The sequence below is a fragment of the Dipteris shenzhenensis genome, chromosome 24, assembly GCF_047967505.1.
Source record: "Dipteris shenzhenensis isolate YYH24624 ecotype China chromosome 24, Dip_SZ_1.0, whole genome shotgun sequence".
NCBI classification, from domain to species: domain Eukaryota; kingdom Viridiplantae; phylum Streptophyta; class Polypodiopsida; order Gleicheniales; family Dipteridaceae; genus Dipteris; species Dipteris shenzhenensis.
This window is the reverse complement of record NC_141619.1, coordinates 10926364-10939157: the sequence shown is the minus strand read 5'-3', so window position 1 is coordinate 10939157 and position 12794 is coordinate 10926364. Positions and strand designations below refer to the sequence as shown.

Here is a 12794-nt window from a genome sequence, read left to right as displayed (position 1 = left end):
TAATCATGCGGGCACCTTATCTGTAAAGAAGCATGTCGAGAGGAAACGAGCTCAAAGTGCTATCGAATACCAAAAAGTTGTTTATCATGCCCACAAAATCTTTGTTAGCGCAGGCAAAATCCATTTAGGCAGTCAACTAGCTCTAACTGCCACATCCTTAACCGCACAAAGAGAGATGAACTCAGCTAAGGTTGCTGAGAAAAATGCAAGCCACACAGAATCCGACGGTGCTACTGGTAATTCACAAAAACGAAGCGAAAGCAGAGTCATCCGGGATCATAAACTTTTTGTGATTAGCTCAGTTGGTTGCTGAGACAAATTCAACAGCATACAAATCTTCGTCTTAGGTGCAAGACTGCTAAAGTCGCTACTGTCATGATCAATCGGCATCGCTATGATGCCGAACAAACAACCATTCAGTCAAGGAACCTTCTTTGCAAGGGCAACGGAAAGACAAAGGTTGCACTCAAGCGAAAGAAGCTTTCCCAAAGCTCCGGACACAGTGGATATTGAATCACATCGCCGACATCCTACCTGAAGCCACCACAAGAAGATTACATACAGGCCACCATCAACAGGACCTGCTGCACAAGACGCAACCGCAGGCAGCTGAGGTTGTTTTCTGCTTACATGTTGCATCCATGACACATCGCAGAGCTCATTGACAAGCCTGGCGATTCTGCAGTACGCAGATCATATCAACAGCAGCTGCAAAAATATATAATCTACAACACGATCAAGAGCATCCAGCCGCAGCTTTGATCAGGGACAGCCTTCGTTCCAGCCAGGTCCGCCATAGTAGAAATAGTATCCCCACTGCCCGTTGTAGCCGTCTTGCACGTCGTAGCAGGCAGAATTCTCCGAGAAGGTGTTGAGGTTCGGGGGAGCTCGCAGATTGTTGGAAGCATCCACGATTTGTAGATTGGAAAAATACGAGGCTCGCCCGAAGCCCTCGGAGGGGAAGTGGCCGCTTCCCATCTGCGTGGAGGTGTGATGACCGCCCGGCTCTGAATTCACCACCTCGCCTCCCCATTCCACCATGCTCGCAGAGTCTGCTAGGTACGAGAATAGAGTCGACGGCCAGTACCCCAACACACAGTCGTCTCCAAATGACATCCACCAGTTGCCTTGCTTCGGATCCTGCGCTCCAAAAACCAACACAGAACATCTTAACGTCTTTTGCAACATCTGCCTGTTTTGTCGCGACAAACAAAGCTTGCTATTTCAGAAACCAGCGCTACTTTTCTCGTTTGCAACCAAACAAACGGAAATCGTCGCCCTCCAGCTGAAACTTACTTTCCAAATGAGAATGTCGATGTCGAATTGCTGGCCGCTGTAGCTAGACACCGGTGAAATCGTCGCGCCTAATGCAATTCGATCACTTATCTGCACGAACCCTGAGCAAAGCAAGTTGTAGCACCCTGTCGCCTGGTATGCGTCGCTCTGCCCAAAGCAACGAGGAACAAAGCAAATCAGTTCCTCTCCCACGGCAAATCTGATCATTTCTGGGACGAATCGAAGCAATTTTCGCAGAAAATATCTACCGTCCAGTAGGTGAAAAGTCGAGTGTTGTTGTCGCCATACAAGTCGGGGCTGACCTGCAGAGACACCGCAAGTAGAATTAGCTTTAGAATTTCCTGACTCTGATCAAACAAAGTGCGAGGTTTGACACATGATCTAGAGAGTAAAACAATGATTCAACCTGCCAACCGGCTTCGATGCTGTTGAGGTCGCCTTCGAAAGATCCCGCCAAAACCCAAAGTTGCGAGAGGCTGAATTCGTTGGGCACCTGGATGGAAGGATCCCAAACATTGATGATAGCTTTGGCACCGTAGTAGTTATCCCCTTCAACGTAGGCGATGGCATGCTGCAGATCATAGCAACGCTGAGCAATTCGGATTTTCGCGACTAGATTTTCAGCCAGTTTTCCACAATGCAATTTTCTGAGCATAGCTTCGAGATTGGCTATGGTGAGCACCTGATGCCCGTTCTCGTTGATAGCATCGCGAGCGTGAGGAGGCGGGGGAATTCGAAGAGGGCGATGGGATTTCTTCCCGTAGCGTTGCATCTTCTCTGCCCGCAACAGATCATCCTCAAAGGTTCTTCTGATGGGAATTGTGCCCTCGGGACAACTCTTCCCCATCTGATGCCATAGCTGCGGTTTGAACGTCACAGTGTCGTCCGAAGATTCCGTCGTTGCTTTGCGTCGCAGACCCTCAGGCATCGCCGGAGGTTGCATCTTCACCAGGACACATTCACAATCAGAATTATCCTACATCTCAACTGAACTCAAATCGGAAATTGAAACCTCCTACAACTTCAACTTGCACCCACGCAGCAACCGACCTGAATCTTGTGCTTCCTCAGCTTTGGATGGTCAAATGCAGGCTGGCTCGAGATCAAAATGCAGTCGATCATATCTCCGTCAGGGCTCTGCACAATAGAAAATAAACCAATGCATCATTCGCCCGACCGTCACTACGAACATGAACTGCTGCACAACAACAGCTCACTATCTGTCATCGCACACAATGCAGCTGAAAAATTCGAGTCTCGTCACCTCAATGCTTCTTACGGCAGCCTTGTTCAAGCGCTTGAGGTGCCTTCTCGCCCTGGCTAGCTTCTTGCCGTCTTGAAGACTGTAGGATGTCGCCGCAAACCCTTGCGACATGGAGAAGCTCACGAACAGTAAAGCTACCAGAACGGAAGCCCATAGCTCACCGATTCCTTTCCTCGGCTTACGATTCCCTTTGCCCATTTCCACCCCGCACCAAAAATGGAGCAGACAGGCACTTCACAGCGCTAGTGTTGCCCCTGCGCTGGCGTTACATAGGCGATTTCTTTGATTTAAGGTACCACTCGCTGTAATCCAAGCCTTTTCCATGAGCAACGCCCGACGTACTCCACCTTCTTCATCATGATCAGCCACTCCGCATCGTCGACGCAAGTCAGCCTCTCATCAAAATGATCGTTTGAGGGAGGCGGCAGTTCGGACCAGTCGCTCCACAGGGCGCAGGATTGTGGCAGTTGCAACTAAGATGATGGCCTCCTGACTTGCTTCGCTTTCGGTGTGCCTGACTTTCGGTGCGAAAAAGAGACACTACGAGAAGCTTGGCAAGTGCGACTAGTGTAAAGTGTGAGAGAGCGTAGTCTTGCACGAGCTCAGCTGAGCCCTCTTGTGCTCAAATAGGACCACCGCCGCACCGTCACACTTACCGCTTAGTCTGAGCACTGCCGACCAAAGCAGCCCTGCGGAAAGCGTGAGGAACTTGAAGATACAAAACGGGATACTCGGCTGTCGTCAGGATGCCTTACTCAACAAGTGCAGGGTGGGCTAGTGATCGAAACGAGCAGGCAAACAGTCGAGAGAGTAGACAGAGGGAATCAAGTCACTCACGGAAATGGCAGGAAGCTGCGTCCTAGAGAAAGCGCACCACAGAGCACATGCTCGAAAGACAGAGAAATTGTGAGCAGGGAAAAGGAAGAGCGGGGCCGAGGAGCAAAGTGCTGCAGCCGAAAGGGAGCTACACTATGAGAGAGCAAAAGAGAAATGCAGGTGGGAAGCAGAGGTTGGGCAGCTAGTTGTCCGACTGTCGGGAAGGGGAAGAAAGCTTGAGATAAGGTGAGCAGCTGGTGTGGAAAGCAAGCTCGTGGAAGAAGAAGACGATACACCCAATGCAAGTCATGTGGAAGAAGCTAGCTTGCTCTCTGTATTACTGTGTGGGAGAGCAAGCTTTAAGAAACAGAAAAAGAGAGGAGATGGGACATTCAAGAGCTATCAGAAAAGACCCCGCTTAGCTCAGATTGCACTTTGAACTTTGACGGAGCTGTCAAGAGCTCTTATATCAGTCATCGAGCTTTGTAGCAGAAAGCAGATTAAGCAGAGCAAATTTTAAGGCACAGGGAGAGAGAAGATGGGACAGTGACGACAGTCCACAGGAATAAGGACCCAGCTTAGCTCAGATTGCTCTTTCAACTTTTGAAGGAGCTTCTTCTGTCTCTCTAGAGCTCAAATTTACCCAATACATTGCTCTTTCAACTTTGCAGGAGCTTCTCCTGGCTCTCAAGAGCTCTTATATCCCTCATTGAGCTTTGTAGCAGACAGGAGATTTGGCTCTGTAGCGAATTAAGGAAAGCACTCCTGCAATGCCGCCTGCAGCCAGCTTATTATGACCTCCCTAGCTCCCTCACACGCTCCTCAGGGGCAGTTTGTACCACAGACAGATGAGGGCTCAAGGAATTAAACTGAAATTTGAACGCAAACGCAACTGTAAAGGAGCAGGGGAGAGGCAGGACACCATGTCACATGATAGGAGTGCAGCAGTGAAGCTGCACCTTATAAAATACAACTACAAGCAAATGAGACACGGAGGCAAGAAATCGCATTGGAAAAGGAAGAAGAAGGTGATAGCTCTGACTATCCTGACGACTCCTTTTCTTTTGGCAGAGAAGAAGTGCCCCGGCCCCCTTACTCTGGCAAAAGATTAAGTGGAGCCTGGACTCGACTCTCTAGGGCACGGATTGCGAGTGTCACATCCCAGTTTTCAATAGGGCCTTTTTGTATTCTTGTCTATGAGCTGGGCAAGGTTCAAATTTGAATGTTGGCTCTACTGAGACCCTTACATACCATCACAGGCTGTGTGAACATTGTTGAAGGAGAGACTAGATTGTGTATGTGTATGTGTTTGTGTTTGTGTGTAAAAGCTACTAGGGGCATTGCACACAGCCCAAAAAGCACAACTAAGAGCGTGTTCAAGGTCCTATCAAGGAGCACATTGGCTTGGATGACGCTTAGTGCACACTCAACCAATCATGCGCGGCTCAAGGTGCTCTACTTTTGTTCACGCATTTAATTGGGAGGGCCCATGGAATGTGCCCTCAGTGCGCTCCTTAGCACCTCCAATTCGGAGGCTACAAATTGTAGCAATTGTGCACCATCAAGTTCCACAGGCAATAGTAGGTCACATTTCTCCAACCTACCGGTGCAGAGGGGAGGCAGACGGTTCAAAGGGGAAGCAAAGCGAGCACCAGAAGTGTACCTCCGGTCAACATTTATGAAGTGCATTCTATCGCGTGAAATAAACACAATGTTTGGGTACTCCTTTGATGCACAACCAGCTCTTCTCCAGGGTACATAAAAGCTACGCTTCAGCCTGTGCATGTGCACTAGCTCTGAGCAAGCCAAAGTCCATCCGCTCTATGGGTCGAACTCACGCACATCCACACACATGCACCTGCTTAACCACTGTGCTAGGACACCAGGCCCCTCCTTGGTCTTTGATGGAAGCATGCCTAGTGTGATTTGAGAAGTTCAAGGTGATGGCTGGGCTCAAAAGCCTCCTTCTAGATATGAGTGTTGCAATTAGAGTAAGGATTCTCTGAGAGGCACATGCCTTGCTAATCTCAATCAGATTATACTCTCGTGAGTGTTGTTTCTGTTGCACTGTAGCATAGGCCACAAGCCAATAGCCCTTCTTAGTTGGCCCAATTTAACTAGGTGTGATCACCCAAGTACTATAAGCCAACTATATTATTTATTTATTTATTAATTTTCCTCGTATAGTGGCAAATCTAGGCATACAAAAATGAACTATTCCCACATGTTGTGTGCCTTCTTGCAATATTTTGTTCTCAATTGTCAAGTGATGGGTACCCGTCACAAATCTCTCCAATAGGTCACCCAAATGTTTAAACCTATCGAAGCACACCAATGATCAATTTAAATGGTATGCATACCAAAAGATGTACCTCAAAACTTTAAAAGATGCGGGAAATACAAAGTATGTTGTTAGTGAGCCCCACAATACTAGGGTAGCAAGAGGCTTTCCCCATCTCCAGTGAGGCAAGACAATGTTGGGTTTTGGTTCCAAGATTGTTAGGGTGCTCAGTAAGTAAAGGTGGCAATATGTGGCATATATTCCAGATTGTGTTGAGTGGGAACATGTTTCTTAATACATTCGGCTGTTTCTTTAAATTTTTTATTAAAAAAAATCTCAAGCGCATTAATGCACCCTCTGGAGCGCAATATTGCACCCTAAAACATTAGTACAACTTGCCTACCCATGATTGTAGCCCATCCTTGTCCATACAGCTTTGATTCCAAAGCCTCCAACAAGTAGTGTGGAAGTGTAGGCAAAAGGCACAATAGACACCATCTATAGGGAGGAACAAGACACATACAGTTGGTAAACCCCTTGGACCACATGAATGGAGAATATGCACATGTGGAAGAAAATTGTGTGTGCTTGCAAGTCTCTAGGCGTATCTTTATCATCCAAGAATGTGTAGTCGTGTGCATAGGCTCTTACTAGCTAGGGGCCATTCCTGTTCACCACTCCATAATGATCAAGCAACATACTTGAGTGGACAATGGTGAGAAAATTTCCCCACAAAGTGCGGACTCCCTCCTTTGTGCCCATCTCTTTTAAAAAACTTGCAACAAGCCCACATTAACGAAAAAAACCGCAATAGGATTAGTTGCATTAAGCTAAATGGCAAGGGTTGTGAAATGCTTATGTGGAGACTCAGGTTGCCAAAAAAATTAATGTGACATGCCACATGGTCAAATGTGCTCAGTCGCATGATTTTCGCCACTAGGCAACCAATAAACTCACCTACGCTTGGTAAGACTTGAACCCACCTCCTACCACCACACACTGAAATGTTTAGCCACTAAACTATGGCGATGTGTATACAACCTTGCCTACCCACAACCAAATTATTGAGGTGTGGGCAAGTGAACTTTTGGTGTCTAAGTGCCCTCATTTTCTCGCCTCTCGGTCAGCGTCGCATGCCACATTATTGGCCCCTTGATTATTGGGGCACCTCATAAGTGTAAAGCGATATAATACCACGATATAATACCACAAAGTGGCATTTCTTCCCTATTGTACTAAATGGCTCCTAAAAATTAAATTCAAGTAATTAGGTGTGCATTGCCCCCCCTCAATCACATTAACCTAAGCTACATACACTTATTTGATGTGTCTCGCCCCTCTCCTCCTTCCTCCACCCACCCTCTCTCGCTTCCTCTCCTCACCGCTCAGCCTATACCTCCCTCCCCCCTCTCGCTTTCTCTCAACCTCTCCCTCCCTCGCTCCCCCTTGGTCACTATCCTCCACCTCTCCCTCTCTCCATTCTTCATTCCTCTCTACCACTCAACCCTCTCCCTTTCTTAGTCCCACCGATCTCCACTCTTCCTCCCCTCCCTCGTCGCTCAAACTCTCTCTCCCCACTTTGTAGCCTATTCTTCCCTACTCACATCACTCTCCCCCTTCCATTACATCTCCTCCCTCCCCTCTATATAATATAGTCACCGAGAGGTAGCCAAGAAGATTCTAGACATGAATCTTTTGGAATGCACCACCACCCTTCTCGGATCTAACTTACGCTTAGCTTAATTTGTTCGATGAATCGAGCCATTGCTGAGCTTTTCTCTTCCTCGATGCACAAGCCTACGAAAACCCTTTTTTTTTAAGAAGTAAAGGACAAGCTACATTGGATATTTTTAGCTCTCTTTTTAAAGTAAGCATTTCAATATTGAGACAATGGACCCTCATCTCTTAAAATATTTAGCTAGCATGGCAAGCACGCTTCTTTGGCCGCTTTGCTACTTGCATTTTTTGGCCTTTCTTTATGCAGGTCTTATCTCAGCTCTTATGTTTGTTTGGCTACTTTGCTATTTGCATTTGTCGTGATATCTGAGCTCTTATGTTTGTTTATGCATGCGTATCCTCATCTCTTGGTTTCTCTCTCTTTCTCGACCTCCAATCTTTTGTGGCTGCTTCTAAGCTCTGACAGGAAATTATTGCCCATGAGAGGCTTCTCAAACTGTCGACGGTCTGAAATTTCTTAGTTGGCTGCTTGTAAGTAAGATATGCAAAGATCAAAGATGGCCAGAACTTATCTCTCTCTCTCACTTGCTGTCTCATGGTCTATCCAACCGTATCAACTGCATGTTTATCCTCGAAAGATGGCCAGAACTTATCTCTCTCTCTCACTTGCTGTCTCATGGTCTATCCAACCGTATCAACTGCATGTTTATCCTCGTGGTTTTGCATATGATGACATTGGCTAGACTCCACAGTCCAAGAGGTTCATGTCTCTCTTCTCTCTCTCTCTCTGTCTCTATGATGACATTGGCCAGAAGCTTTCACATCTCTCTCTCTCTCTCTCTATCTCTCCTTTTGTCTCTGTTGGCTCATAAATCTAGTTAAGCGCATGCCTCGAACCTAACAAATCAGCCCAGCACTGAGCACCCCGCGCCTCGCAGCCCTCACTAAAAACATTCGAGCCATTCTCTGTCAGTTTCTCTCTCAGTTTTGCCGTCACTGTATCCACAAGCTCCGTCCCATTCACAAGCAAAAGTACGCATATTCAAGAATTGAGCAACACCACCACGACGCAGTGCGCACCATCTTTTTACGGCCGGATCGCAAGCTCGTTGCTCGGTTGCTCCTTTTCAATGAGCTCGCTGCTCTATGGCTGCTTCCAGATTTCGCGTGAAATAGTTAATATTCGGAAGTTAAGTCCCACAACCATCCGGACCCGGTTTCAGATTCTAAAGTTTCTACCTCGTGAGTGGAAAGTTATATCGAGTACCGAGTACGCAATGCTTGCTTCGATAACGTGACTGTCTTCAACTACGTCGCTGATTCTCGGCGGAAACATCGTGTATCCCACCAATGCCTGGGAATTCTAGCTCATATTTCTTCCATCGCTCGAGAATCTCTCTTCTTGTGCATAGCATCGGCAACCAGAGCATGTTTCGCGTCACTTTCAGTCATAACAATCCTCACGCGTCTGCTTAAGTTCTAGTAACTATCTAGACCTTCCTGAATCCTCATATCCTCACATAGAAATCTGGTTACGTTCCGTTCTTATTCACATCTTCCCCGCGATCTGTTACGAGCTACCGATTGGAAGCTCGATGTTCCACATGAAACTTTGAAGGGAAGAGACGATCTCACGTGATAGATCCGCAGCAAGCTCTGGCCAGCATGCAAGCATCCCCCTCAATTCTGGCAAACCTACAATGCTATTTGTAGCAGTATCGGAAGATCGATCTGCTGTAAAGAAGGCATCCAAGGCCTCGATGCAAGTAATGGAGCTCGAAACTTGATGGCAATCAATGTTTGCTCCTCATAAAACGTGCCCACCTCCATTCTATATGTCCCAGTAAACGTAAATCAAGCCAAGTTTCCCAAATTGTAAATTAGTGTTATCATACACACACATTCATCATAGCTTCCACATGCTCTTCTTTCTATAGAATCTCTTCTCCTTATTTTGCTTCTTTTAGAAGCCCTTTCTTCCCCTACTTTTTCCTAGTAGAACGTGATGATGTCTTGCAAATATTTGTCTATAGGCTTGGTAGGCAATACATTGGAATACAGCTTCAAGATCAAGATCACATGCAATTAATCTACGAGAATCGCCTAGAGAAAATTAGCTCTAAAAGAATGTTTCATACAAGCATCCAATGTTTGACTTCTAGGAATGGATTTTTTTTTAATTTATTGAAAGAACTTCTAGAAAAGTTACTAACAAATCAACCTTTCCTTATTTATGCATGATATATCATGCGCAAAAGCATTTAAACACACTTTGTAGAAAATAATAAAGCATATTGGTAGTTTAATAATAACTAAATAAAGCATTTAAATCATCAAGTCCCATAATTACAAACTTGAGATAACTCAATATCTTTTACCGTACAAGGTGCAAGGCAAACACACATACTATACAAATGAATTTCTCCGTTACTTTAAAACTCATGTGTTCTTTTATGAACATACAATGAAGAGTATTCATGTTGTTGATCCAAGCCATTTTCAATGCATTATCAGTGTTCCCCAATTGTTGATTCCAATGCATTATCAATGTTCTCCAATTGTACAACTCACACTTTTGTAGCTTGGTTCCTTTAATTTAAGAGCATCCAGATTCTACCCAAAATCTATGCTAAAGTTAAGGTATTAAGTCTCCACTTGTATATTCCCCAAGAACAACATTATTTATTACAAGTCACTTTTTTGCTTAATGCTAGAATTTCAATTTGAAAATTCCATCAAGTTAGCGTCACATGTATATGTAGAATAGATATTTGTCTTGGTGTGGTTGATATTTTCCATATCGTAAATACATATTTCTCCCTTGTTTTCGTGCCAAATCTCCTCTTTGTGTCTATTAAAAAGATAAGGTATCTGTGTTCAATGAATGAAGATCTTCGACCATATGTATTTACTTCACATATAAATAGTTAGATAGACTACATCTTTCACTCTGTGTCAGCAATCTTATATTTATTTGAGGTAATATGGAGGCCTTAATGTAAAATCTCTAGTCTTGGGCCAAAATCAATTGCATTTATACCTTTCTACATGCAGATCCCATATTTAACTCTAGTCTTGGGCTAAAATCGATTGCATTTGCAATTTCAAAGAGGTATGGGAAAACATATTATTTGACAAAATCTAAATTAAATCATGCAATGGTTCTCCTTTTTTACAAAAAAATTGTTATCTTATTAAGAGCTTATTAACTCAGGCAAACGTCTACCACATGGGTTCAATATAAGGAAATTTTTAATTCAATAAATTCACCAAAATATATATTTTACTTCACAAAATCATAAAAATATGATTCTTATGAAGAAAATAGAATGCAAGAGTAGGGTCCTAAATATTATCCCTTGAATGCATATCATATTTAGGTTTTCCTAGTACAGCCCGCAAGGATAACTAACCCATGATGATGACTTTGCCTATTTAGGCATGAAAACCTCAAAGCAAATAGGCTAGATCCCACAAAAAATCTAGTCCTAAAATCCTTTTAGCACAACTACAAAAGGTGCCTCAATTCATCAATTTGGTGAGTCATCATCTAGGTACTCTCTTTATAAGCTAACTATTGTCACCAAATATTCTTTGCTTACTTTTATTTAAATAAAAAATCATGTGATATTGAGCAACTTGGTATGGCTTACAAGAGAACTAGACAAAGGTGACTCCATATACTGTAGCCGCTCAACTTCACGTCTTTCACAAAACGTATTCAATGCTTCCAAGAACTCTGTTCAATAAAGGAGGTTGTTAGCATGAGCCCTACCAATGCATGTCCGCCAGATCTCGCATGACGAAGACCTAAGTAGAGGCCTGAAACACCGATGCAGTGCCTTGGTTCTAGGGAAGGAGAGAATGAGTGGAGATAATGGGCATAATGAAGCAGCCTCAAAAGAGGAGGAAACGGAGATGGTGGTCATTACGGATGACGATGATGAGGAGGAGCTACGTAGTGCGCCTTCCTATGTTGACATCTAGGCAAACAAACTCAGCGGAGGCTTCTCGTAACTGGACAATGATGAGGCCAATCATATCCCGTAGGCTGAACTGGCATGAAGAGCTAAGGAGGTGGCTACTAACAAGGCATGGTTTGAGAGTAGACGTAAGCACACAATCGTCTGCGAGCTGGAGATGGAAGACGTCAAATCTGAGCTTGCCAAGTTGGCAAAGGGAGTAGTCTACCTCTTTTCACAGGTCGGGTCCCATCATATGATGAACTTGCATAGTTCATGGTTTACGAATGTGATCTGCCCCCAAGTTGCTACTCAGCAAGATTCTTGGGGAGAGGGTTCTTCCTGGTGTAGTGTGTGTCGGAGACAATCGTGGGGCGCGCGTTCTTCTTCGCTGGAGCGTCAGTGCCGATACTCCTCTGGAGCCCAGCATTCTCCATTGACAAGTTTCTGTTCCATGACTATCCGGTATGGGTTGAGTTCCTTGGTCTTCCTTCTGGATGGTGGAGAAGATGGAAAGGGTTGCCACCTTGCTCGGGAAGGTCCTATTGGTTCTACACTCCTCGAAATCGCCCACAGGTAAAAGACGGGGTATGGATTCTCTAGGATTGGAGCCAAGAGATCCCTAAGTTTGTGGAAATTGTGTTTCCAAATGGTACGCCAATCAAACCATGAAAATGATATTCGATGGCATGAGACTTTGTAAACAATTTAAATCTATTTATTTTATGGCCTAAACAAAGTATCATAACCATGGGATACAAGCACATAGGCTACAAGCACACCAATGCAAGTGTTTCTACACTCATGCATGATGCATGTACAAAACAAGGAAATACCATGGAAATGATATCTGATGGACATGATACTTTGTAGAAGCCTCAAACTAAGAAACTTTAAGGCCTCTTCAAAGTATCATACCCATCAAAGATACACACATAGGATAAAAGCACACCGATGCATATTTTCTAACACTGTGCTTACAAATTCATTCACTCGTTTTGAAATTAGTTTTGGAATTGTAAGTACTCAATTTATGATTCGCTAATACTCTTCAATTTTTTGAAGACTTTTTTCTCAAATTTTTTGAATTTTCAAAAATATTTTTTACAAATAAATGATATATTAATAATTTCTAATTAACTTAGGTTTTAATTTATTGTATTTAATATTTTCTCAAACATTGAATGTCTTGAAAAGTTTCAAAAAATGCAAATCAAATCGAGCTTCTTGACGTTGTTGTGACTTTAATAAATTAATTTTTTTAAATAAAAATAAGACTAAATTATAATATTTTAAAACAAAAAGTCAATTTAAAACAAATAGACTTATTTTTTTAATACATTCAATTATTTTTTAAATAATTAACATTTATTTATTTATTTTCTAGGATGGGACAGAGGAGACCGAGCTCGGGTGGATAGACATTGAGGCACGTGAGGATGGGAAGTTGGAGGAGGCCAAGGCGGATGGGAAGGGAGGGTGGACAGTTGGAGGAGGT

At 44.0% G+C, this 12794-nt stretch overlaps 1 protein-coding gene across 1 annotated transcript; it reads right to left on the bottom strand.

The window, feature by feature from the left end:
* Nucleotides 1-259: 259 nt before the first annotated feature.
* Nucleotides 260-4304, bottom strand: LOC147886209 (protein neprosin-like). The gene is made up of 7 exons (XM_087395107.1): nucleotides 2561-4304; nucleotides 2347-2433; nucleotides 1979-2239; nucleotides 1703-1867; nucleotides 1545-1598; nucleotides 1297-1443; nucleotides 260-1140 (listed from the first exon to the last, which is right to left on the bottom strand). The coding sequence occupies exons 1-7, from the start codon at nucleotides 2756-2758 to the stop codon at nucleotides 763-765; spliced, it is 1290 nt and encodes a 429-aa protein (XP_087251233.1). The 5' UTR covers nucleotides 2759-4304; the 3' UTR covers nucleotides 260-762.
* Nucleotides 4305-12794: the final 8490 nt, after the last annotated feature.

Coding starts and splice junctions, on each gene's coding strand:
- LOC147886209 (XM_087395107.1), bottom strand. CDS start 2,758: ATGGGCAAAGGGAATCGTAAGCCGAGGAAAGGAATCGGTGAGCTATGG. Junction 2,240..2,346: donor TGAGGAAGCACAAGATTCAG/GTCGGTTGCTGC, acceptor GTCCTGGTGAAG/ATGCAACCTCCGGCGATGCC. Junction 1,599..1,702: donor GCATCGAAGCCGGTTGGCAG/GTTGAATCATTG, acceptor GTGTCTCTGCAG/GTCAGCCCCGACTTGTATGG.